The 23,137-nt window shown below is 38.8% G+C and overlaps 1 protein-coding gene across 2 annotated transcripts in view; it reads left to right on the top strand.

The window, feature by feature from the left end:
* rxraa (retinoid X receptor, alpha a) overlaps positions 1–23,137 on the top strand; it is a 108,740-nt gene that overhangs the window by 65,299 nt on the left and 20,304 nt on the right. For both annotated transcript variants that reach the window (XM_055040659.1, XM_055040658.1), the window contains exons 3-5: positions 3,127–3,365; positions 18,927–19,077; positions 22,427–22,606. In XM_055040659.1, coding sequence (XP_054896634.1) covers positions 3,127–3,365; positions 18,927–19,077; positions 22,427–22,606 — 570 coding nt within the window. The remainder of the gene's footprint in view (positions 1–3,126; positions 3,366–18,926; positions 19,078–22,426; positions 22,607–23,137) is intronic.

Raw genomic sequence — 23,137 nt, 5'->3', positions numbered from 1 at the left:
CAGTCTTATCTGCCCTGCCTATGTTCAGTAATTTGTTTAAGCTTTTATCTAATCTTTGAAAGTTTATTTTATGCTGCTTGCGAAATGAAGCAAATTGATCCCAGAAATGTTGAGTTCTCAAGACTGTTGTAAGACCTGCGAGATGTGATAACAACGCAGGAACGAACAGTTTAGTCCTACAACGCTGGATTCTTTACTTCTTTACTTCCCTTGTGTATTTGGTTATTTTATACATGCTGTTCTAGTTTCATGTCTTTTCAGCCTTTCTTTTGTTCATTATCATGCACTTCAAGGTATTTTTGCTATTTTGAAAATTCCTTAAAATATTTGCCAGGGCGGGCCTGTGTAGTACAATTCATCCATTTACTTATTTGTTCATTTTGTATATTTTTGCGCCATTATTCCAGCCATTTCATTTTGGTTCTATATTTAAAACCTTCCTTTGAACCCTGAATCAGCTTTTTTTTTTTTTGCCATTAATCCAGAATAAACTTTGTATTTATACTAAAAATATCCAGACAACTCTGGATGTTTCATTCAGAAAAAAAAGGGGGAATTTGGAGATGAGAAAAAATGAGTAGTTTTTCAAGGATTAGGACAGAGTCCTTTTATATCCAGCTGTAATCCGACACCGTTTACCCATGTCTAACAAGACAAAAGCACACACGCACACACAAGAGCATGCAAGCATAATTTGCTTTGAGAAAGCTTTCTGAACTGGGAGGTTTTACCAAACTAGATAATCCACACCAAATTGTATCACACTGTGACATAATGTCACACAGAAAAGTTATTTACTCAACTAAATAAACAGAAAAGAAAAACATAAGAGAAAGAGACATAAGCAGCCGGCTTTACCTCCCAGCTCGTCTCTGTCATCCCCCTTCAGGTGGAGCCTTGCTGTCAGTTAAGCCCTCCCACTCCCCAGCTCATCACACACACACACACACACACACACACACACACACACACACACACACACACACACACACACACACACACACACACACACACGATCTCCTGCTGAGCTGTACAATGGTGGATTGGCAACCCTAATACCACAGCTCACTTTATCTGCCTGAATTAAAACCCAATTGGAGGAACAGCTGTGGGAATTGCTGGTTCGGAAAGAGACTTATTTTCAATTTATTTATTTATTTAATGTTTTTCAGGAATTATGTGGGCGGGCACATTCTAGAAACAGTAGAAAAAGTAATCAGATAGATAGAAGTCCATGATGTATCAGTCTGGAGATTACAGACTGAACTAATTTGTGAATGTGCAGAGCAGTTGTTAGGCTTTAGGAATGTTTTTTTTTTGTCTTCCACTTATTGTGATTGTGTCCATGTATTCGTACGACACATGGATCAGGCAATAGACGTAGGATAGATCCACTGTTTTTTTTGTTTTTTTACGTTTGTTCTGTTGAGTGAAGCTGGAGAAGCCACTAAATTATTACACGTGTGCGTATGATAGAAATGCTACCCGTATGTTTATGACACAGATGCAACAGCTGCAGCTTTCTTGGCCAGCTATATTCAATGGTCATTATAAATCTTCTACTACCAGTTTTAGATTACTCAGATTTTTCTCGTGAGTAGCTGTTTCCTGTCTTTCCACATCTGCCTGCATATTGAAAAAGGTTGTTAACGTATTTCTGAACATGAGGAATCGTTGAAACCTTGTGTCCTGCAGCAACTTTGAAGCACACGGGTCACTTTTCCTGTGCTTTTGTCCTGAACACGGCTTTAGTATTGTGCCAAAGGTGTGGCATTTACAATGTTCTGCTGCATCTGGATGGGGAATATCACTTTTGGGTTAGTATGCAAGATTTTACTGACCATTTGAAGAAGAAATTGTTCTCTATTACAAACTTAAAGTGATCAGATGATTGCGAATCAAATTAAACAGAAAATAGGTCATGCTATCAGTTTCACTTTCGGTTTAAGGTGAGTTTAACCTCATCAGTGCAAACAAAATAATACAGCAGGAGATAAAGCTTTGTTATTTTTGGATCATTTAGGGATTACATGGTGTATGCTGGTGTCAAATGCATATCAAAAGTCTTATGTGTAATAATATAAGAATTAACAGTGGTGTCATTTCAATTTTTGCTTCTCTTTTATCATCTAATTGAATAAAATGTTTCACATGTGAGGAGCTTTCTCACTCACTGGATGTCTCAAATAAAATTTAATTGTTGTTATTACACCTCAAAATTTAAGCAAAACATCAATAAATATTTACTTTTCTGCAAGATTAACATTACCAGTAAATTGCTTTAGGAAAATTTATGGAGACTGGGAGGAAAGATCGTAGTTCGGGAAACTGCAGCACCGAAAGAGGCAAAAGAGAAAATCGTCTCTATCAACAAGAATTCAAACCCTGTTCCAAAACTCTTATTATCAACGTGTCTTTGCTCATGTTTCTGTCTGTCTTAGATCTCTGTGATGACAGCTCAGTAAAGCCTAAGTCAAAGAGAAGTGGAGTTTTTGAAGTCAGATGAGCTCTTGCATACACGACCTTAGCTTCATTGCCGTCTGTGACTTATAACCCCGCTGCAGGTTTTCTCCTGGGCTGTGGTGCAAGGTCATGTTTTTTTTTTTCCGTTCTCTCAAGTTTACTGCCCCACTCATCGGCCGCATGCATTATACAGTAGGTTTATTCTGCATGCTGACCTCCTGCATTCCTGGGGGAAGCACTTTTGAAGTTTGAGGGACAGAACCAGAGAAAGCAGCACAGCAACTGTGTCGACATCGCCATTTCCCATTTGGCCCTCGTGTTAGCTTGAGCTCTTTTTTTCCTCTCTGAACTAATCTTGTTGAAATAGTTTGAGGTGTTTTTTTTTTTGTTTTTTTGTTGCTAAATTGTCCGTTTTTTCCTGGACAGTGCCCAGATTTGACACCTGCTTTCACACTTTAGCAGATGTGCTAGACTTTTGGTGCTAACAGCTGTGGTCAAGAAAAGCTGTAATTATCTTCTGAGGGTGCTCTTGAAAACAGATCATTAAGGTTTCATGAGAAAATATGCATTTATGGAGCTGTGGGGCTTATAAAACCTCAAAACTAAAATGCTGTTGATTCTTTGATGTTCATTAATTAACCTTCTCTCTTTTTTTCCAACCAGATTCTTCAGGACAGGTGACCTCCTCACCTTTAGGCTCTCCAACTTCCCATCGTGGAATGCATCCCTCTTTGCTGAGCCCCACCTCCATGGGCCCCTCCGGCTCTCTCCATTCTCCCATCAGCACCCTGAGTTCACCAATGAACGGCCTCACCTCACCCTTCTCGGTCATTAGCTCCCCTATGGGGCCGCACTCCATGAACTCACCTGGCATGGGCTACGGCCCCAGCATCAGCCCACAGGTGAGGCTCAGGCAGGCATAAACAATCTGTGTCTTGGGTATGCGCACTTTGGACTTTTCCCACATTATGCGACATCGTAGCCACGAATTTCAGTGTAGCTTAATTGGGATTTTAAGATGCACTTAAAATCCCAATTTTAAGATCTAAAAAATGTGGTGCGTATATGTTTTTAGCCAGCTTTAATTTGATACCTCAAAACAAATCAAATTCTGCTAATATTTGGCATTTAATTCAAACACAGTTGTTGAATTAATTCAACAATTCATTGATAATCTAAATATTAATGATAACACTAAATCTGATCCAACGGAGCAGCTAGAAACAAGACGTTGGCAGCCGTAGCTGCAATGCAATGCAAAGTAACTCTACAAGTCATTGCCTTCCCCTTTCCAAATCCTTCTATATTTTGCATTGGTCTGTCACATAACTGTTTGTTTTTGTTTTGTTGTGATTAAACATCAAATATTTCGAGGATTACTATTACATTATATAATGAAAGTCCTGCAAACTGTTAAGATGTTTGTATGTAGATGTGATGGAGACTTCTTACCCGATCTATGAGGCACTTTAAACTCAAAACTCTAAGAATACCTTTTAGTGAATACATTTTACCGCTTCTGTCCACACCTTCTTCATCTTTATTGGATTTGTATTTGGCACAATTATGGCATTCCTTTTGAGAACAAACCAGACCAATAATGTTTAAAAAAGATTGTTTTAGTTCAGTGACAGAGGAATTTGGGGTATTGTGCTCGTTGTTGGGCTAGATATCGAATACTACTGCAACATTTTTTGGCTGTGTCATGAATTTCCACTTTGCATACCTCTAACATATTATGTATATTAGGCATCTTTGAATCTCACTGCAGTGGATGCCTGCACCTCATACAAGCACCAGCACTCCAGATGCTGATGACAATGATGGAAGCTCCTTTATCATAATAGCAAATGCAGGATTTATTAAGCCTTTTCAGAAAACTGTCATTTAATGTTTGTAATTTGGCTCATTCAGTTTGTCTTCATGTAAACACCATTAGGAACGAGTTTTTCTTCATGCGCAGCCACACAGCAACCTCTCATATGACAGGTCTTTGCTCCGGACTGTACTTTTTGGAGACTAAAATAATCGGATTCTAATTTCGGCACAAGTTTTGAACCAGAACAGCTCTGTTGGCTGAGGCCCAGTTAGGAAATTGCAGCAGGATTACTTGTTTGGTTTTAGCCAGTCTGTTTATGAGACGTTTTTATTTAGTGTTTCTGGAGTCTATGACTGTGACCGCACCAGTGACCCAAAACCACCTAATCAAAAGCAGCTCATTTAGTCATTTTCTTATGTAAACCTTGCTTTCCTTTAAAACGATTGGTTGTCTTTAAATTCAAGTATGACATAAGTGTGACTGACACATTTTAGGAACAATGACTCTTCACGGTTCAGGTCCAGCCAAGAAAAGACTAACATTTTTACAGAGCTTTCAACAGTTTTAGCTTTTAATAACTTTTAACTCACATTAGGACACACATTGACATGAAAAGATTTATGATATTTATTAGTGTTTAGTTTGCTGAACACTGGACTAAGCTGTAAAAACATACTAAAAAAAAGAAGAAAAATAGTGGAGGAAGTTGTTCCAGTTACAAATTTAGAAAACAGAAATTTATTAACTATTGCATCTTTTACAGCTCTTGCTGTAAGAGATGCAATAGTCAAATAATTCAACGCGTCTTTCAATAAACATGTACTCAGTGTGCAGGTTTAACTACTTGCATTTCATCACTTGAGTTACAAATGATGAAATGCAAGTTAGATTTCTGAACAATACAGTGAAATATTGTTTTGTACAGTTAAATATCTTACTTTTAGTTTCTAAATTCTTCAAATACTGCAATACTCTTTCAAAGCAGATTTAGGGTTAGGGTTAGGGAGAGCTAGCCCATTTCAAACACTAAAATATTTGTACAAAGTGGCAAAAACGCATTTTAATTTCACCATTTCTGTTTTAAATTATACTTTTCTGATAAATCATGGTTTTTCAAAAAGGAAAATTCGTTAGAAGTCAAGATCAGGGGAAAATACCCATATTTCTTTTGGGGTTAGCTTTCAGCGACACATCAAAAAAGCATGTTATCTTAAAATACTTGCCTTTAGCTTGTTTTGAGTTTAATTACACCTTGCAAACCAGAAAGATCAATGTTTAGCAGCCACCACTATGGTTTTCCTAAATCACAGGCCAACACAGCTGCCCTGTAAACCAAGCAGACAAACAGGCCATGTTTCATGTCTTACAAACTGCACTCAAACATCCCATAAGTGCAAATCAGAGACCCTCAAGACTTGCACACTCAGACGCATACACCATTATACAATTTTCCACTGAGGCCCCGCTTTGACCCCGTGGCAGAGTCAATCAAGGCCTATTCAAAAACACCAGCTTCAGCTCTGTGCTATTATTACTAAAGCATCCATGTCACTTTCTCCCACTGGTTCTCTCTCTTTTTTTTTTTTTTTTGTCTAGCCTCTTTTCTCCCATTTGCCTTTTTTGTTATTTCTTTTTTTTTGTCACATCGTTTCAATTTTCCCATTTTTTCCTAGTCTGTCTCTTGTGTTCCATCAAAAAGGCTCCTTGGCATTAACAACACACACACACGCGCACGCACACACACACACATATCCACAATTAAGACATCAAAGCTTCCAGTGTCCCAGTTTCAGTCTGGACTCATATCTGAAATTAAAATTGTTTCTCCCCACAAAATGCATTCGCTAGACCTTTTTTGTGTTTATTGATAATTGAGTTAAAGAATCCCGACAATGCGCTGCTATTAAGAGATGGGCTCCCTCCCCCTCCCTCTCTCTCTGTTGTTAAGCTCATCTGCACCTTCATAAGGAACGCGTCCCACATGTAATAGAGTTAGGAGGGGATTAGGGCCACTTTATGAAAACGGATGATATTTTTCATAGCTAGAAAGCTCCCGTCCTTCTCCCCATCCTCTTCGTTCTGATTCTTCTTTTCTTTTTATTCCCAGAACCTTTGTTTGGGCTCCTCTTCATGCACTGTAGTCGCATACTTTAGGCTTTCAGGTTAGAAGTGTTTTGGAAAGGGGTGAATTTGGGTTTATCTGTCTCATTTGAATCCCTGATGGAGGCTGATGTGATGTTCCTTCAGTGGCACGCAAAAAAAATTTCAGAACATCCGATCTACGACTTTTGGGGATCGGATTAAGGCTTCCTAATGATTTTTGTTTGAGGCTTAAATGCAAAATGTATGTGCAATGAACTCGCACTATGTAGGGCTAGAGGTCGCTACTACCCATGAATAGCTGAAATACACAAATACCTGAGGTTCTCTAAAAAAAACTCTAATTATTTTAACAGTTTAAACACCAGAAATACCTAAACATGCACAATGGGAACTGTACTAGCATTAAAACAGAAGCTAATGTTTGTGGTCTTCCAATCATCATGGCGATTATGGATTGGCTCGTTTGCAAACTCCAGCCAGAAGCATGTCAAGCATCATTGCACTGAGGAATTTCATTCTCTCAAGCTTTATTTTCTTTTGAATATTTAAGATATTCCCTTAAAAACAAAGAAACATGGTTAATGTTTAAAATATATTTTGTAAATCTCTTTAAAGTTAAAGTTTGCTAACTGTACTTTATGTACTTCAAGAACTCTTTAGGGAGGAAAATGTCCTGGTTGTGTACTTTGTCACCTGCTTGCATAATGGTAGGGAGAGCATTAGTTTGTTGATGTAACATTTTTGTAGTACCTTATTTTTCTATTTTTTTATTGTATAGCAGTATTATTTTTTTTAGTACTGCTATGAGAAGCAGCATTAACCTCTTCAGGAATCTGAGAAACTCCTTCTGATCGTTGTTCCAAACCTTTTGATAGAAACTGACCACTGCAGACATGGCTCACCCCACAGAACACAACTTGGTCCTTAGCAAATTTACTCAAATCTTTACATTTTCACCTGCTTTTAACTCATTCACTTTGACAAAAAAAAAATTGGCCCTACTGGTGTTGTTTGCTTCATCTGTCACTGGTCTTAATTTTAACATTTGGCAAATTTTCTTAATTAAATAAACATGACTGAATTAAATACTGATCCTACAGCTACATCAGTATCACAACAAGTGCTTATTTTGAGCTCTTCCAGTGACGCGTGACCCCCGGTGCCTTACAGGTGCTTACCAGCTGAGACCCTGCAAGCTTCTGGCTGTTGCTGCAGGAGGGTGGAGATCAGCAGTCGGATGGGCTCAGAGGTTAAAAACGGTGGTGTTGCCCTGTGGTCGTGAGGCGCGGCACCTCTGATGAGACGTGATTTGAGTCAGACGGCGTATGCCGCTTGCTCTTAACACTTGGCTGACTAGCCTTTTTCAAGAGCACTTAACTGGAACGAGGTCATTGCTCAGCTCAGCCTCTACTGTATTTAACCGCCCTGCCTTTGCTAACCACACACATTTTACAGGCGTATACTTTAATTTTGATGATTTACCAGGCATATATCTTGCTGTGCACCGTCCCTCTTTTACTTCTTGCTGTCCTCAAGAAGCTTCTTCTCAGCAAGTGCTTTTTTTTTTCAAGTACAAAAACATGTAATAGGGTTTAAAATCACAGTAAAACACTCAGTTTCTTACTGGAACCTGCTTCATTTTCCCCTAAATATGGTAATAATAAAAATAAGTGAGGCATAACATCAAATATCCACAAGACTGCTTGATGAAAGCGGGGACAAGATGACTAAATGTTCTGTTCTTTCAGTAGTTTTGCATGTTTCGAAAACCAAACCACATCTAAAGCGTTTTTCACCAGTCAGTTCTTACATCTAAAACAGCCACGCTTCTCATCTGTCCTGAGCTGTCCTTTTTAACTTTTCAGGAAGAACCTTGTAGGTTTCTCATGGCTGATTGCTTCGTTCTGGTTGCCTCCTTGGTTTTAATGAAGGAGATCAGAAAGAAAACTTCATATTTTTGCAAAGAGGCCACATATTGACTGAGTTTTACTGTCACTCAAAATGCATGGAGGGTCTGTGGGTTTGCTTTTAGAAGGCTGGTCTTTGTTTGTGGAGGTAAAGGACAAGGAGATCTGCAGGATTCAAGCTTTAGCATGTGGTTTTAAGGCTTCGCAGGCCACAACAGGGCTCTTTCTGATCAGACTCTTCAGCGGTTTGGTCCTCAGGGTTCAACACACTGACAGTACAGACCATCCTTTTCTATCAGAGACGCCACAACTTTTTTCTGCAGCTGGAAGGGATTATGTGTTGTGGTTGGAACACATTTCACACTTCCACTTACAATAGCAGGAGTTGTCTGGCTGTTGTCTTTTGCTAAAAAAGGGGTCCTTTATTATCAGACCACTGCAGGGTCCAACTTTCCATTTTGCGGCTTAAACCAGTACCCCTTTGGCTTCTGAGCTTCGGTTCTGAAATCTCCCCGAGGATCCTAAACCAACAACGGGCCCCTGTTGTTTCTCAGTTTCCCAGTTTGCCATCAAAAAAAAAAAAAAAAAAGAAAAATACACATAAAGCGTGACTGTTTCTGGATTTGGACGCAACATAAACACTGATGCAGAAAAAAGGTGTAAATGTTTTACAAGAAAACGAAACGTGCACTTAATAAGTTATAAATGAGCGGCGGCGGTGATGTCATGTTCCAGCTCCAAGGGCGACGTGTTCAGACGGGAGTCGCTAGGAGACAAAAACAGAAAATATTCAAAAGAATGACACCAATAGAGCTCAGTCTATTCCTGCAAGGGAGTCATGAAGTCCATTCCACTACTTAAGGTTTTGATGGCTGTTGCGGTCACTTTGCATGATGTCATGGTCGCCATGTCACATAAAGGGACTCTGTTTAGGCTCCTTAAGTAACCATTAAGGGTCTCTCATGTCAGTTAACCTTATATTGGATTTTTTTTTTTTTGCACAACCTCTTTGCAGGTAGAAAATAAAAACAGCCGAAAATATTATTTTTTCCCCAACACTCCTTTCTGCAGCTAATGTAATGGTTCGGTTTACATGCACTTAGCACACAGCACTTAAGTCATTGTTCAGGGCAGCTTTGCTCCTCTTTGAAGCAAATCCTTATTTTGAGAAGTACTAGTAGACTCTGCTGCATCTGTTCCATATTATAATCGTTCCACCCATTGTTGGGACAAAATTCAAGTTCCTGCCAGAGAGGGCTTTTAGTCTGAAATATACATAGGAATTGTTGTTATAAAGACGATGAAGCGGCATAAACCCACGGAGAGCAAAGGGCTTGACTCGAAACATAGGTTTCTTTGTGAAAAAGGAAAACAGTACAACACATTTCCAGTTGGCTTTCAATTATTTGTTTTGACTAAATGTATGTCCTGATTTGGGGAAATAAAACCTGACAAAACTTTATTTTAATTGCCTTTTTCAAGCATAATTGTAGCCCTTTGTGCTTTACACAAAGAAAAAACAAGGATTGAAATGGAATAGATTGATTTATAAAACATAAAGCTAGCAATAATGAAATAAAAACCAAAACGTATTCTCCATGACATAAATACAGGTTACCAGTAATGGGTTGGACCTTCTTTCACCTCCAGAACAGTCCTAATTCTTCAGTTTTTCAAACAATTTTAGGGATTTTGGCCCTGATTTAGATGATAACATCATTGACCGACTGTAAATTCATAATCTAAATCTCCGGTTCCAACCCATCCCTAATGTGCTCTGCTGAATTGACTTGTGCATTCACTGGAGGCCATTGGAGACAGGGAACCTACTGTCGTATATTAAAGAAGAGAGTTCGGGATGATTAAGCATTTCAACATGCTGGATTAAGATACGGGAAGAAGCCATCCAAAGACTGATTTCTTTGGTTTACTAGTCATCTCATGGTTTGTCTTTAAAGAACATCTGTAAATGATGATGTTCTTTTTTTCTTTAAAGGTTTCATTTAATCCTGTTAGCAATGGATCTCATATTTTTATTTTATACTGTCAAAATGTAGGACTGAGTCCTGCAGAAAACCATATTTTACGCTATTAATTCACATTTACAAAATGCAATGTGTCACATAGATATGACTGAAACTACATCATCTGATACTGATGATGCACCCAAGACTGTGTGACGATGTGAGATATTTTTGAACCGAACGGCTTTAATACTGAAACACTAAATGGGTTCAGTTTTGTTTCAGAAATTCTTTTTAAAGATTTTAGACAAAAAACGGGAAGAGGAGATTGGCCAGCTGCAATGTGAGAAAAGGATTCCAAGTTAGTCAATTCATATTTTTCAGAAACAAGGTTTTCTAAAACGTCAATATGAAAACTCTGGGACATTTTGTTTTGATCTGATTGGAAACAAGTAGATGCCAACATGTGCATATCTATAGGGCAGCAGAAACAGTGGCATTAGGCCTCAGTTTCAAACAATGTTCTACGAAAGCAGGCGCATGGCTTTGCGGTTGAATTGCCTATGGGGAACACATTTATTTTGAGCTTGGAATAATCTCTTTTGGATCTAATTGCATCTATTGGTGTGATCTTACTGCAACGCGATACTGTCTGTGGGCTGACATGTACACCGTGGCATGTCTATGAAGTACAATACCGACTCTCCCGCATGTGAAAGGTGAAGTTCATAAGTGGAATTTTTCCGTGTTTCTTTTATTTTAATGTATTGTTTATCGCTTTTATTATTTGCTTTTTGTGATGACTTTCAACAATAATGGGGGAAGAGAGGCAAATATGAGCTAGAAACACAGTTTACATTTTTATTAAGAATCAGATGGCCTCATTTTGCCAATTAATTTGGTATCCAGCACAAACACAATCCCCAAAGCATTTCTGACGCATGAATATGCACACACTAGAATAAAAATCAGAGACAGAATGACACAGATGTAGAAAACAATCCTAAGTGTGCATCATTGAGATGATCAGGTACATTTTAATATATTAAAATCACTATTTGCAATGGAGAAATACTATGCTGTTGCTTAAAAACTGATAGAGAATATTGCTATTTTGACAGATGTCCTAACTGAGACTCACTGACACCATCTACAGAGAGAGTTTGCCACAAAAAGGCATTTCCTCTAATCTGTATAGATGCACAAAGGTGGAAAATTGAGTGGAAGGAAAAAGCTTAGTAGAAAAAGCTTGGCATGCAAAGTACAAAACGAGATCTGGGTTTCTTTTGGTTAGAAAGCTGCATTAGTGTGGGGTGCATGTTGCAATTAATCAGTTAATTGCATAATTAATCAAATTGATCTGCATTTAATATGTTTTGGAATATTTATAATCACAATCAAAAGCTACAGCAATTTTGTTTACAAAAAAATCACTAGATATTTTCAATTATAAGTGGCTTTAATTTCCATTATGAGTATTATTTTTGGTTGTCGTATTTTATTTTGGATATTCAAAATACCTTACAGTTTTAACATTGACTGTTCTCGACAAAATGTGAGGGGCCAAACATGCATTATTATGCCATTATCAGTGCACTACTTGAAAATGGTTTCAAAACAACATTATTGTTGATCACAGTAATTACTAGGACAATTTATTGTCCAGTAAAATAATTCAAAAATGACATTCTGTAGTCGGCGTCAGTAAATTGGCAATGGGTGTTTTAGTTCTGGACCTCTGTCTTTTTTTAAAAAAGGAACCAAATTCCTCGCAGCACTAGATTTTGCAAGTAGTGTTAATGAATACTTTGAAAGATATTTAACTTGTCTGGATCTCAATAAGCACACAGCAAAGACCAGACTGTGTGACTGCTTTTCTGTCCGTCTGTTTTTATCCCATTTCATGCCGAAAAAGGCAGAAAAAACCTGTTTGCTTCTCAGTTTCAAGGTGGAAATAGTCATTAAAGAATATTGAATAGACACCTTAATACTCAAGTAAAGAAGTTTTTTAAAAGCTGGATCACTTGCACGGGGATTTACCCACCCCATTATCTACTCAGGGACAGACAGAAAGAAATTAATCAAAGAAATCCTAAACGCCGTTGTGGTTTGACACAAAAATACCCCTTGAATTATTACTGGATTATGTGTAGTTTGACAAAAGAAATTGCCTCTGCTTATTCGCAGGTAGCATAGCAGAGCACACTTGGAAAGATATGATCCATCTCCAGATGATTGCATACGTACAGAGAACGTATACCTGGAATGGATCTCATTTTTATGCTGAAAAGGCTTTTAAATCCAAAACAAAGCTACATGATCTCAAGTTTTTAATAAAAAATGACATTCATGTCCTAACCAGTTTAACAATATACGTAAACACGGGAAGATACTGCAAGAGTCTGACTTTATTTTTGAACTTTTGAACTGTTTTCTCAACACACACACTCGCACACACACTGAGCCAGATGGATGGGAAATGTTGGCAAACGGAGGCAAACCAACATTTGGGAAAACACCTTAGGGATCGCTTGGATGTAGCTCCTGCACAATTGGACAGAATACATTACAGAGTTTATGTATGCATGCACTATTTCAGAGACAGCAGACATTGTCGAATAATATTTCAATTCTATTTTCAGCAATGGAAAACTAGTTTTAATAATCGCCAATATAATTAGCTATAAACAGCTATGTCTAATAGTCAGGTACTGTTTATTCAAGAAACTGAATAGTTGATCATCAAGGTGATTATACATAATCAGGACTGATGCATGCAGATGTGTTAGCACAATGTCAAGGAGGAAAGACATCTGTAATCATGTTAAAGAAGCATCAATCTGGGAAGGAGTATACGGCCATAAAAGACAATTTAATGTCACTTTATTTAAAACAGCTACTAATTAACACAGACAATTAAGTCAGAGAAACCACTAGAAAGAAAACCCACAAAGAACTCCACCTCAGACTCAACCGTCTGGTTCGAAAAAACAAAGGAAAGGTTGAAGGAGAACGCTTCTTCTGTCTTTAAATAAAATTGAAGCATGAGTTGAACCAAGTTACACCTCACTAAACCATAAAACGAGTCAAACAATGATCCTTGATCAACGTAGAGATGTTTGGTCACAGTACAATGCAATATATTTAGATGCAACATTTGGCGCATATGAATTCTTATTTACACCAGAATAAGGTTGCCACAGTGAAGTTTTTTCTTTTTTTGTGTGATATTTGCCCTGAAAGTACAGTATCAACTGCATGCATGGAGGAGTGTGTGTTAGTCATCACACGCTGGAGTGCACATGCCAACAAAAACATACAAACACGTGTTTGAAATGCACCGGAGCTCTGCGTGCGCTCTCACAAATGCTAAAAACAGCGAAGAAAACGCACGCTCAAATGCTGCCATGCTGAGGTGATGCAACAGCTGAAAGTCACTGTACATTTCCACTTTGCCCCATAAGGTTCAGCTGTTTTATGCCACCGATAGTCTCACTAAAATCACTTCTTTCTTCCTCTGCAAGAGAACTCCACACCAACTCTCTCTCTCACACACACACACATATATCTAAACTGAGCCAGTAGACCTTCGTTTTATCTGTTGTGGCACAGCATGGGGTGAGTTGTAAACCTCCAAGCTGTCTGGAATCATGTCTGCTGCTGCTAAGCCGCTAGGAGAAAGCCAAGACTGTGTTTTATTAGAGCCTCCGACAATAATCATGAAGTTGTTTTACAGGAAGGATTGCTTTAAAAGAATTTTTATGTAACCACAGACGGATTTTGTTAATGGTTGATAAATAATTACTTGCTCACTTAGTCCTCACTAATGCGGATCATTTCCCAGACAAGAGATTTTCTGCTGCGTTTGCAGCTTCCATCTCCATAGACGCCAAGATTTTGGCGCCAAAAATTGAGATTCCTAAAAGGTGGATTTGTGATGCGGCCATTTTGACTGCATATCCAGGAATAGTTTTCTTATCTGCTCGTTCTGGCCGGACTCTGTTCCATTTACCATCAAATCTGAGTCGAAAATGTAACGTGGCGGTGAAAAAAAGGTTTGCATTCAAACCGGTGTCTGATATTCAAACGGTCCCAGGAGAGAGGGGCTTGTCTCACTGGGATCCCCTGAAGGCACACAGGCTAGTCAAGGGTCCATTAACAGGCCTCCCTGTGTGAAACCTGATCCACTATCTCTGCTGATGTGTCCGGATAAGACTCTCACACACAAACACACACCGCAGTTAGTAGAAGAAAGTTCCTCCTTGCTCCTCCCGTGCTCTGCGGAGCTGTCCAGATAAGTTTGCTTTTAGGAGGAAGTGATCGTCACAAGGTGTCAGAGGTGAAAGGGCAGCGGGGGTTATCTGGAGGCGAGATCTCGACCTGATCCCTGTCCTCACCTCTCCTGAGTTTGTCATTTAGGCCTCTCCCTTCTTTCAACAGGGGATTTGAACACTGCCCGCTGACTTCCTGGTACTTCACATTCTATTTTTGGATGTTTTTTTTTTTTTTTAAAGCTTCACGCCTCGAGGCAAAAGTAAATTAAAGCTACAAAAAATTAATCATACTTAAGATAAGCAGCTTGCAGTCGGTGATACAGTGGCGGGCAGTGAGATCTGTAACAGCGGATTGTAAAGTGGAGCGCTCTATTCCTGCTGCATACTGGAAAGCATTTTGAAGGAGATCCATTACAGCGTTTTAGAAGAAAACTGTTAAAGATAAGTTCCTCTATATCAACCAAGGTGCCCTTGAATAAGAAACAGGTGAAGATCCATGTGAGGAGTTGCTTTCTCTGTTTGAATTGCCATTGTGGGGCTCCGACTCTGAATCACACTAAGCCCGTCTTAGGCTGGGGCTTCTTTTGTTTCGGCTCTTCTTTCCTTTTCGTCCTCTGTTGCCTCAAAGGACGACTCCTCCACTCTGTGCACTCTTAGCATACTAACAGCTGAATGGACCCGCTTTTTCCCCAGGAAGCTCGCGACGTATCTTGTTTAATGTGACGTTCCGTGTTCCAGCACAGAACGTATAATCAAATGCAACAGTTCTGCGACGAATTTGACACCCACTAGCAGAAACTGTAGCAGTTAGACGTCCTTCACGGCACGTTACATAACACCTGCAGCACACGAAGCGTTCCTAAGCTGGAGCGTTCCAGCCGCTCACGCTGTACATTGTTCCTCAGGAAATCTTCTGTCCTACATTTCAGTCCTTGAAATGAATCGTTCTTCCTCCATATTCTGATGAAGTTTAAGTCTAAGGCTTCCTATTAGCCTTTGACCCTGTGTGCTGAGGAAAGTATTGTAGCTGGGGTTTCCCTGAGGAGTGTAGTTCCACCTACAGCTGATATACCTCCCTGTGAAGCATGTGTGTGTGTATGTGCGTGTGTGTGTGTGTTTGCGTGTGTGTTGTAAGGGAGAGCTCGTGTATTCTATTTCCAGTGCTGGTCCTGAGCTACTTTAATCCCCTTGCCTTGTCTCTATTGCCATTGGCAATAGAGAAAGAAACCCCCCCTACCCCCAGTTTGCCCACCCCTCCCAGGCTTTCTGCCTCTGTCTTGCTGGGATTGAGTTGCAGGTTTACTGAAAATAGCCTGTGAGAGGCAGAATCTTTTCTGTCAGACAGACAGAGGGTTTGATAGAGACAATCCTGGCTGAGGAGACAGCTCTGCGAGTGCTGCGCTACGGGGGGAAAAAAAAACTAGAGTCAGGCATTTGAGGGAGGTAAGACCTCATACTGTGAGTGTGTGTGTTAGTGTTTGTAATCCTGTAAATGAACGTGGAGTCACGTCATGTTTTCAGCTTTTGTAGCTCAAATAAGGTCTTTTTTTCCCCGTTTTTTCTTCATTCTTTTGGTTTTCTGAACAAAAAGTGTTTTTTCTACATATGACAGGAGCATATTTATACTTATAATATTAGAGGAAGTGAATAAAAAATTATTTTTATTACTGAAATATCAGCTTACTGAAATCTATACTGTACACCACTTGATTAGGGCAACTTTCTCATGATTCAATGCACACAGCTGTGATTTGGGGAAGAACCAGGTTTGCATTTATGCTGTGCTGTCTTTGGTAAAACAATCAGGACCAACTGCAGCAGACGACATGAGATTTCTCCACTTTTTCCTTCCACTAAACCTTCCATTACTAATATTATTTCTCTTGCATTAATGTGACTCATGAATGGTGTCACTGACTGTTCAACAACTGCCAAGTCAGATTTTGTAGGCCATTTATGTTTTTTGTTGGTTTTTTATTGAATTTTGTGATTTTTGATCTTTCCAACTATAAACCATAAAAAAAGTTTCCCTTTTTTTTAGCAATTGACTTTTTCTTTCAGATTAAATCTTTTGTGAAACATTAATATTTGATTGTGTGTAACATTTTTTGTGTTCTTATGAAAAAATAAATCACAAAGGTCAAACCAGGAGGTGATGACACAGAGTGATCTAAAGATATTCCTGTGCTGCAGTAAAATCATCCATTTTTGTGGATGCGTCTGGGAAATATCTGTCAATAATTCAAACCCTTTCAGTCTGAATTTCTGCCCATATTCCCAGAGTTGCTGTAACACTCCATATGTCATGCTGAATCGTACAGAAGCCTGGATGAAAGGAAGCAAAGAAATCTGTATTTTTGAATTTTTCTATTTCAGCTGATGGTGAGCACTGTGGTCAGGAGTATTTCTGTTCATGGACGGACTGCATAAGCTGCGTTTTTTCGTGGCGATGCTGTTAAGCAGGTCTCATAGTCTGGGCTGTTGGAGTTTAAAAAAAAAAAAAAAGATGAAAAAAGAGGCCTGGAGCCACAGCAGCTCATGTAGCCCTGTGAGAACAGCAGCATAATGTTCAGTATTACTGTAAGGGAGTTTTCTGACCCGTAGCTGGAAGGTCTAATGAAAATTGCTGAATTGCATTATGGAGCTAGATACAGTAGTGCTAAAAAAACACCCAAAACCTGGAAATGGAACAAATGCTTAAAGTTTCTGTTTTGACAATATTTTTCTAGATTGACTAGATTAATAGATTAACAACCTGTACTTGATCATTTGGTTTCTTGGCACTTGATTAGTTTAACGAGACAAGATATATTAAGTTCAAAGCTTTTCTGGGTCACACCTCCAAACTCCTATGATTTATGATGAATGAGTTGGCTTCTCTCTTCTCTACCAGACTTTGGTCTGAACTGTGCAGAACTGCATTCTCTTATTTTGAACCTCGGTCACAAAATAATCTTCACTGCAAACTTAATGCTTTAGCATCACTTAGAGATTTTAAAACGCCTTCAAAGACACATTTAGATGATATTGAATAACATTTGGCTTGTTCTTTTTACTTCATGATACTTCACAATTTATCCTAACAAGATGAGAAAGTAAATGAAAAATTTCCAGCTCATCTAAAAGCCCTGAATGAAGAACATTTGGGGCTTTTGATTACTTTGGATACATTTCTAAAGTTCTCAAATATAAATTTATATTCACAAACTGCTCTTAAAACTTTCCTCTGCAAAAACAAAGAAACGTTAAGCTAATCTCGTCCAGACTTATTTCAGTCTCAGGATGTCTGGGATGGACTAACAGCCAATCATAGATCTCGTACAAATAAATATAGAGAAATATAGAAGTACAGTGAAATGCAGAATCAAATCTGCATATAAAAGTGACATGTGGAGCTAAAGAATTGACAAATAATTCTAATTGACAAATAATATTAACTCTATTTATCCTATATAGCTAAGTGACAGTTATAAAAAATAAAACAAAATTCATTGAGTATCTGCCATACTTTGTCAGATGACCGTAAACATGAAGAGATCTTGTATGAAACCAAAACATGTTTCACTTGTGATTTTCTGTCCTACACCCAGAGCGCGTTCTCAAGCTGAGAAAGGTGTTGTCCACATGTATATATTTAATTAAACAGCTTTCATTTCCTTTGCCAACTTGTGCTGAACTAGCAGACTTTAACGTCTCTCACTTTGTTATGAGGTAGTTCTTTTGGCTGGCTTGTTTAATGAACTGCATTTAGTCATTGTGAAGTACGTGCATCTGGCCATGCAACATTTATCCTCTCTGGAAGCAACGTTTAGGCAGTTGAAATAATTTGAACCTCCTGGCTTTTTGGTTTCAACATAAGGCAAAGGGAGGCCTCTTTGGGAGAACATTTCTCAAACAGAAGGTATCAGGCAGCAGCTGAAGTTGTGTTTAAAAGCTGCAGTTTGCACTGCTGCTGCAACAAATTCTGCCTCTTTATTCCGCTGTGCTGTTAAATTTTGCAGGGTAGTTATGCTAGCATTGAGCATTTTGGAGCCAGCGGGGCTTGTAGGGGGCATGAATAAAAGAGATTCTGAGGTTGAGTGGTGCAGCATCCCCGCTGCACCAGATTTAGATCTAAAACAGGAGCGGAGAGGAGGGAAAGAAAACTACTGGAACTGCTAATAATTCACTTTACATAATTTCCTTTTTTTTTTCTTCTGAAGTTTGGTCAGTTGGTTAAAACTCCACATGACAAACTTCATTCCAATGTCTGCTTTAGGTAACTTGTATTTAACTCAACAGAAACTATCCAGCAGCCGCTGTGCAGTGAAGTGTGTAATATTGCCTGTTTTGAGTTCAGAGGGTCTGCTTTAGTGACCCGTCGGCGTGTGTGTTTGTGTGTGTGTTGATGTTTCAGTTGAACTCTCCGATGAACTCGGTCAGCAGCACGGAGGACATTAAGCCCCCGCTGGGCCTCAATGGCGTGATGAAGGTGCCCGCTCAGCCCTCAGGCACGGCTCTGTCGCTCACCAAGCACATCTGCGCCATCTGCGGCGACCGCTCCTCAGGTGAGTGCACCGACACCGGGACGGCCATCGATACAGCACAATACAGGTGTGTCTCAGTCAACTGGAATGTTATTGACAAGTTCAATTAGTCATTTCATTCAAAACGTGAATTTTGCCGTCTCACTTAGCTCGATGGGTTCGATTCCCTGTGTTCTTTCGCTACCCTACTTCCTGTCCTGCTACTCATAATTAAAGGCCACTATTCCCCCCAAAAATAAAAATTAGTTAATATATTCTGTATATGTATTACACACAGAATGCTATACTTTAAGAATTCATAGCAAAATCTTCAAAATGGTCACTTTAGCTAAGAAAAAAAGGTTTTTCTTATGGAAACTAACTGACGTCAATCTTTAACGGTAAGACAGAAAGCAAGGGTAAGCCACATAGTGATGCATCCATGCACAGTACTGTGAAATTGAGTGAAAGGAAAAAATAAAGTAGAAACTTGCACAAGCAACAGGCATAACCAAGCCGTGGAGATGATTGTTAAACAAAGTCCAAGATTCAAAAAGCACAGAGACTTTTTTCTTTCACTAAACTTCATTAATATACTTGCTCATAGCGCCGTACGGTCAGTCCTTTTTATTGACATTTGTAAAGTCTATATTTGTGAAGGTCAAAACATCCCCATAAAACAATAATAATATCTCCCCTGAAATCTGTTTTATTGGTCTCCTGTTGGGGATTTTATGAGCTCATCAAAATCAACAGAAAAGAAACTCTACCCCACTCTCTCCCCGATTATATCATCATGAGCTGTTGATCCCTGGAAGGTTTGAAATAATCTGTAAACAGCTCGGATGACACGTCTCTCATTATTACCTAATTAAAAGGAAGTCGGACTACCCCAAATCTTGCTTAATCCTTCTGGAGCCGCACTAAAAAACCTCCGAAGGAGATCTAAACACGGTCGTCGGCAGAGAGCAACCCCGCTGACCGCTCTGGCACAACTACAGACTGCAGCTTCTTGCAGCGGGACTCCTCCTGGACAGACAACAGTCAGCGTAATTCTTCAGAAATCTCGGCTATGTGGTAGGGAAGCCAGAGTCTGGCCACACGTGGGGGGTGGGGGGGAGCACATGAAGGCTGCAGCAAGGAGGCCCTTCAGAACAAACATAAATCATGAGTCAACCAAACCTCACATCAACTTCTACTGAAATAGAGAAATACTGTATGTGCGGGAAACTGCACAACGTTGATGTTATTAGTGGGGGGAAAAATGTAACAGAGGTACAGCTGGAGGTGAAAATAAACAGATTGGACTGAATAGAAATGTATTCTTCTTCAGTGTCAAATACAAAACACAATAGCTTATTAATTTAGCATTTTGTACTTCGTGACATAATTCTGACAAAACTTGGCCTAAATTTGCTGTGGCTTTAAAAAGTGTAAATCTGCAGAATAAATCAGCGAAGTATATTTTTTACACTTTATTCAATATTTCAAAATTGTTCACTGTGATTTGAAAAGTCAAATCTGACATTGCTAAAAGCGCTGTTTAACAAAGCATCTTCCTTCCACAGTTATGATAATCACGAGTTATCATTTGACCTGGAATTAACTTCAAAAAGAGGAACTTTTAAGAATGAGCAACTCTGAAGGTTTTTGAAGAGTCAAAAATGTACGAAATTTCTTATTTTTCCTTTTCCAGCATAAACAAATAGATCTCTGTTGAATCATTTTCCAGGGATGACCGTTAAAAGCTTTTAACCTTTGGGGTTTAGGTGAATTTTGTTGTCATTCTGCATCATCTGAGTTGCTTCTGCCCAATAGGGAGGAGGGAGAATCAAAACAGTGTTAAATAGCTAGTCATGCTTCATTTGGTGTTGCTCAAAGGCTTTATTTATCTTCTCTGGTGGTCTAAGCAGCAGATATTGAACAAAGAAGCAGATTGAGCAATACTGAAGAGGGAAAATGGGCTCCATCCATCATAAAAAACAAAAGCCGTAGCTGTTGGGAACAAGAGGCCGACATGAGAACAGAGTCCTGGTGGAATTTGTCCTCAGTGAGTCTTTGTTTCCTTTCACAACCACAACATCAACTACAAACTCAAGAACAAAGAAATAATTATGATCAGATGATTATCAAACCACCGTTCCCATATGCTGCTAACATGACTGCGCATTAGCACCATGTGTAAGTCGCAGGTTGTTGGGTAGCAGCTGTTTTTGCGTTTTGAGCACAACTTGAGTGTCGCACTTCGTCTTAGTTATTTGTTCAGAGCTGTGTGTCACATAAATAAGCACCTGTGGAGAGCATTAGGATGTCTGCTTTGACCCAAGGTGAAAAACAGATGTAATCTTCATGTATTTTCATGTTACAGACACAAACCTTTACTTTACTTTGGAGAGAACTTACGTCTTAGACCAACATGTAATTTGGTAGTTAAGAACCACAGCCATCTGAGAATATCTTTAATCCACAAGTAATTCAAACAACGCTGCCTATTTTAATAGTTCAAACACCAAATATACTTTAATATTCATTAATACACAGAGAGAAAACTGAAAAAAAGAGAATGGAGATCCTGGATTGGCTGGTTCGCCGGCCAATAGCGTGTCACGCAGCATCGTGCCGATGTTCTTTACTCAGGGTAGAGCTGAATACACAAATAATGAATTGTGACTGTGCATGTTTTTTTTTTATTTTATTTATTTGTTTAGTTTTGCAAATAAAAATCTGAAAAGTGTGGCATGTATACGTATTCAGTTCCTCAGTTACTATATATCTAGAAGCTTTTACATCTTCAAACTAAAATTTAGTCTGTTGTAGCTCTCGCTGCATGCTTAGAGTTTTTGTTCTGCTATATTCAGGATATCCATCTTTATCCATCTCTTTCTAGCTGTCATGTCCCTGCAGAAAAAAAAGCATCAGTGTTAGTTTTCTGTTTAAAGTGGGAAAAGAAATTGGTGGCACTGGATTTCGATTCAGGAGTGTCAAACAAAAGGGAACTAAATTTGTATGCATGTCACAATCCCTAGACTTTTATTTGATATATGATTTTCCTTCACTGCTATACCTTTCTTCATGTTGGTCTAGGAGATAAAATCGCAATAAGAGACATTAAACTCTGTGGTTGTAATGTGACAAAATGTGAAAAAAAAGAGCAGAGATTATTGGAAAAGTCATTTCTACCATTCTCCATAATACCAGTCATCTGGATATTGATTTTCTTTACTTTTTTTTTGCTGTATTGCTTCACTTAGTGAATAATAATCTCATGCATGCCCTGAATTTATTGCTGTTTCTACTGTATTTTATCTGATGCGAGTCTCACTGTAGCATAATCCAGGAAACATCCTGTTAAAACCCAAGGCAAACATCCTCTGTCTTCTCCCGTTTGCAGGAAAACACTACGGTGTCTACAGTTGTGAAGGCTGCAAAGGCTTCTTCAAACGAACCGTTCGCAAGGACTTGACCTACACCTGCCGTGACAACAAGGACTGTGTTATCGACAAGCGCCAGAGGAACCGCTGTCAATACTGCCGCTACCAGAAGTGCTTGGCCATGGGCATGAAGAGAGAAGGTACAGCACATACCGTTGAGGATAAAGTCCTGCTTAAACAAAACCTCCATCCTGTGCAAACCTGCCTCAATCAGTGTGCTTTCTTTTCAGAAATCATTCTTTAATTTCATTTAGGTTTCGCCTCCAGAAGCAGAAAGAGATCATGGCCTTTCATCTAATGTTTAATTTGTTTGAAAAAAAAAATATTCTGAAGCAGAACAAACTTCTTCTTTTTATTGCAGTAGCATGAATTTTAAAAATACCTGAAGAAAAAAAATATATATAAATAAATAAAAAGCTTGAAAAGATCATCCACTTTGTGCCAAGAGAAAACGACTTACTAGTTGAACAAAAATGATATTTGACCTGGATGTGTCCTCACCCAGCTTTGAGTCCAAAGGCTAAACAAAATGCAAAGCTTCCTAGAAACCTTGATCAAAATTTAAAAAGGAATTAATGAATATAAAATATATATATATATATAGCTATATATTTATTTTAAAGATATTGTTAGGGGTACTAGCAATAATATGTATGCCATGGAAAGGCTTT

This window comes from Poeciliopsis prolifica, unplaced genomic scaffold (assembly GCF_027474105.1).
Source record: "Poeciliopsis prolifica strain line A6 unplaced genomic scaffold, Auburn_PproV2 SCAFFOLD015, whole genome shotgun sequence".
NCBI classification, from domain to species: Eukaryota; Metazoa; Chordata; class Actinopteri; order Cyprinodontiformes; family Poeciliidae; genus Poeciliopsis; species Poeciliopsis prolifica.
Note: the sequence above shows the minus strand (reverse complement) of the source record. Positions and strands in the feature narration are given on the sequence as shown.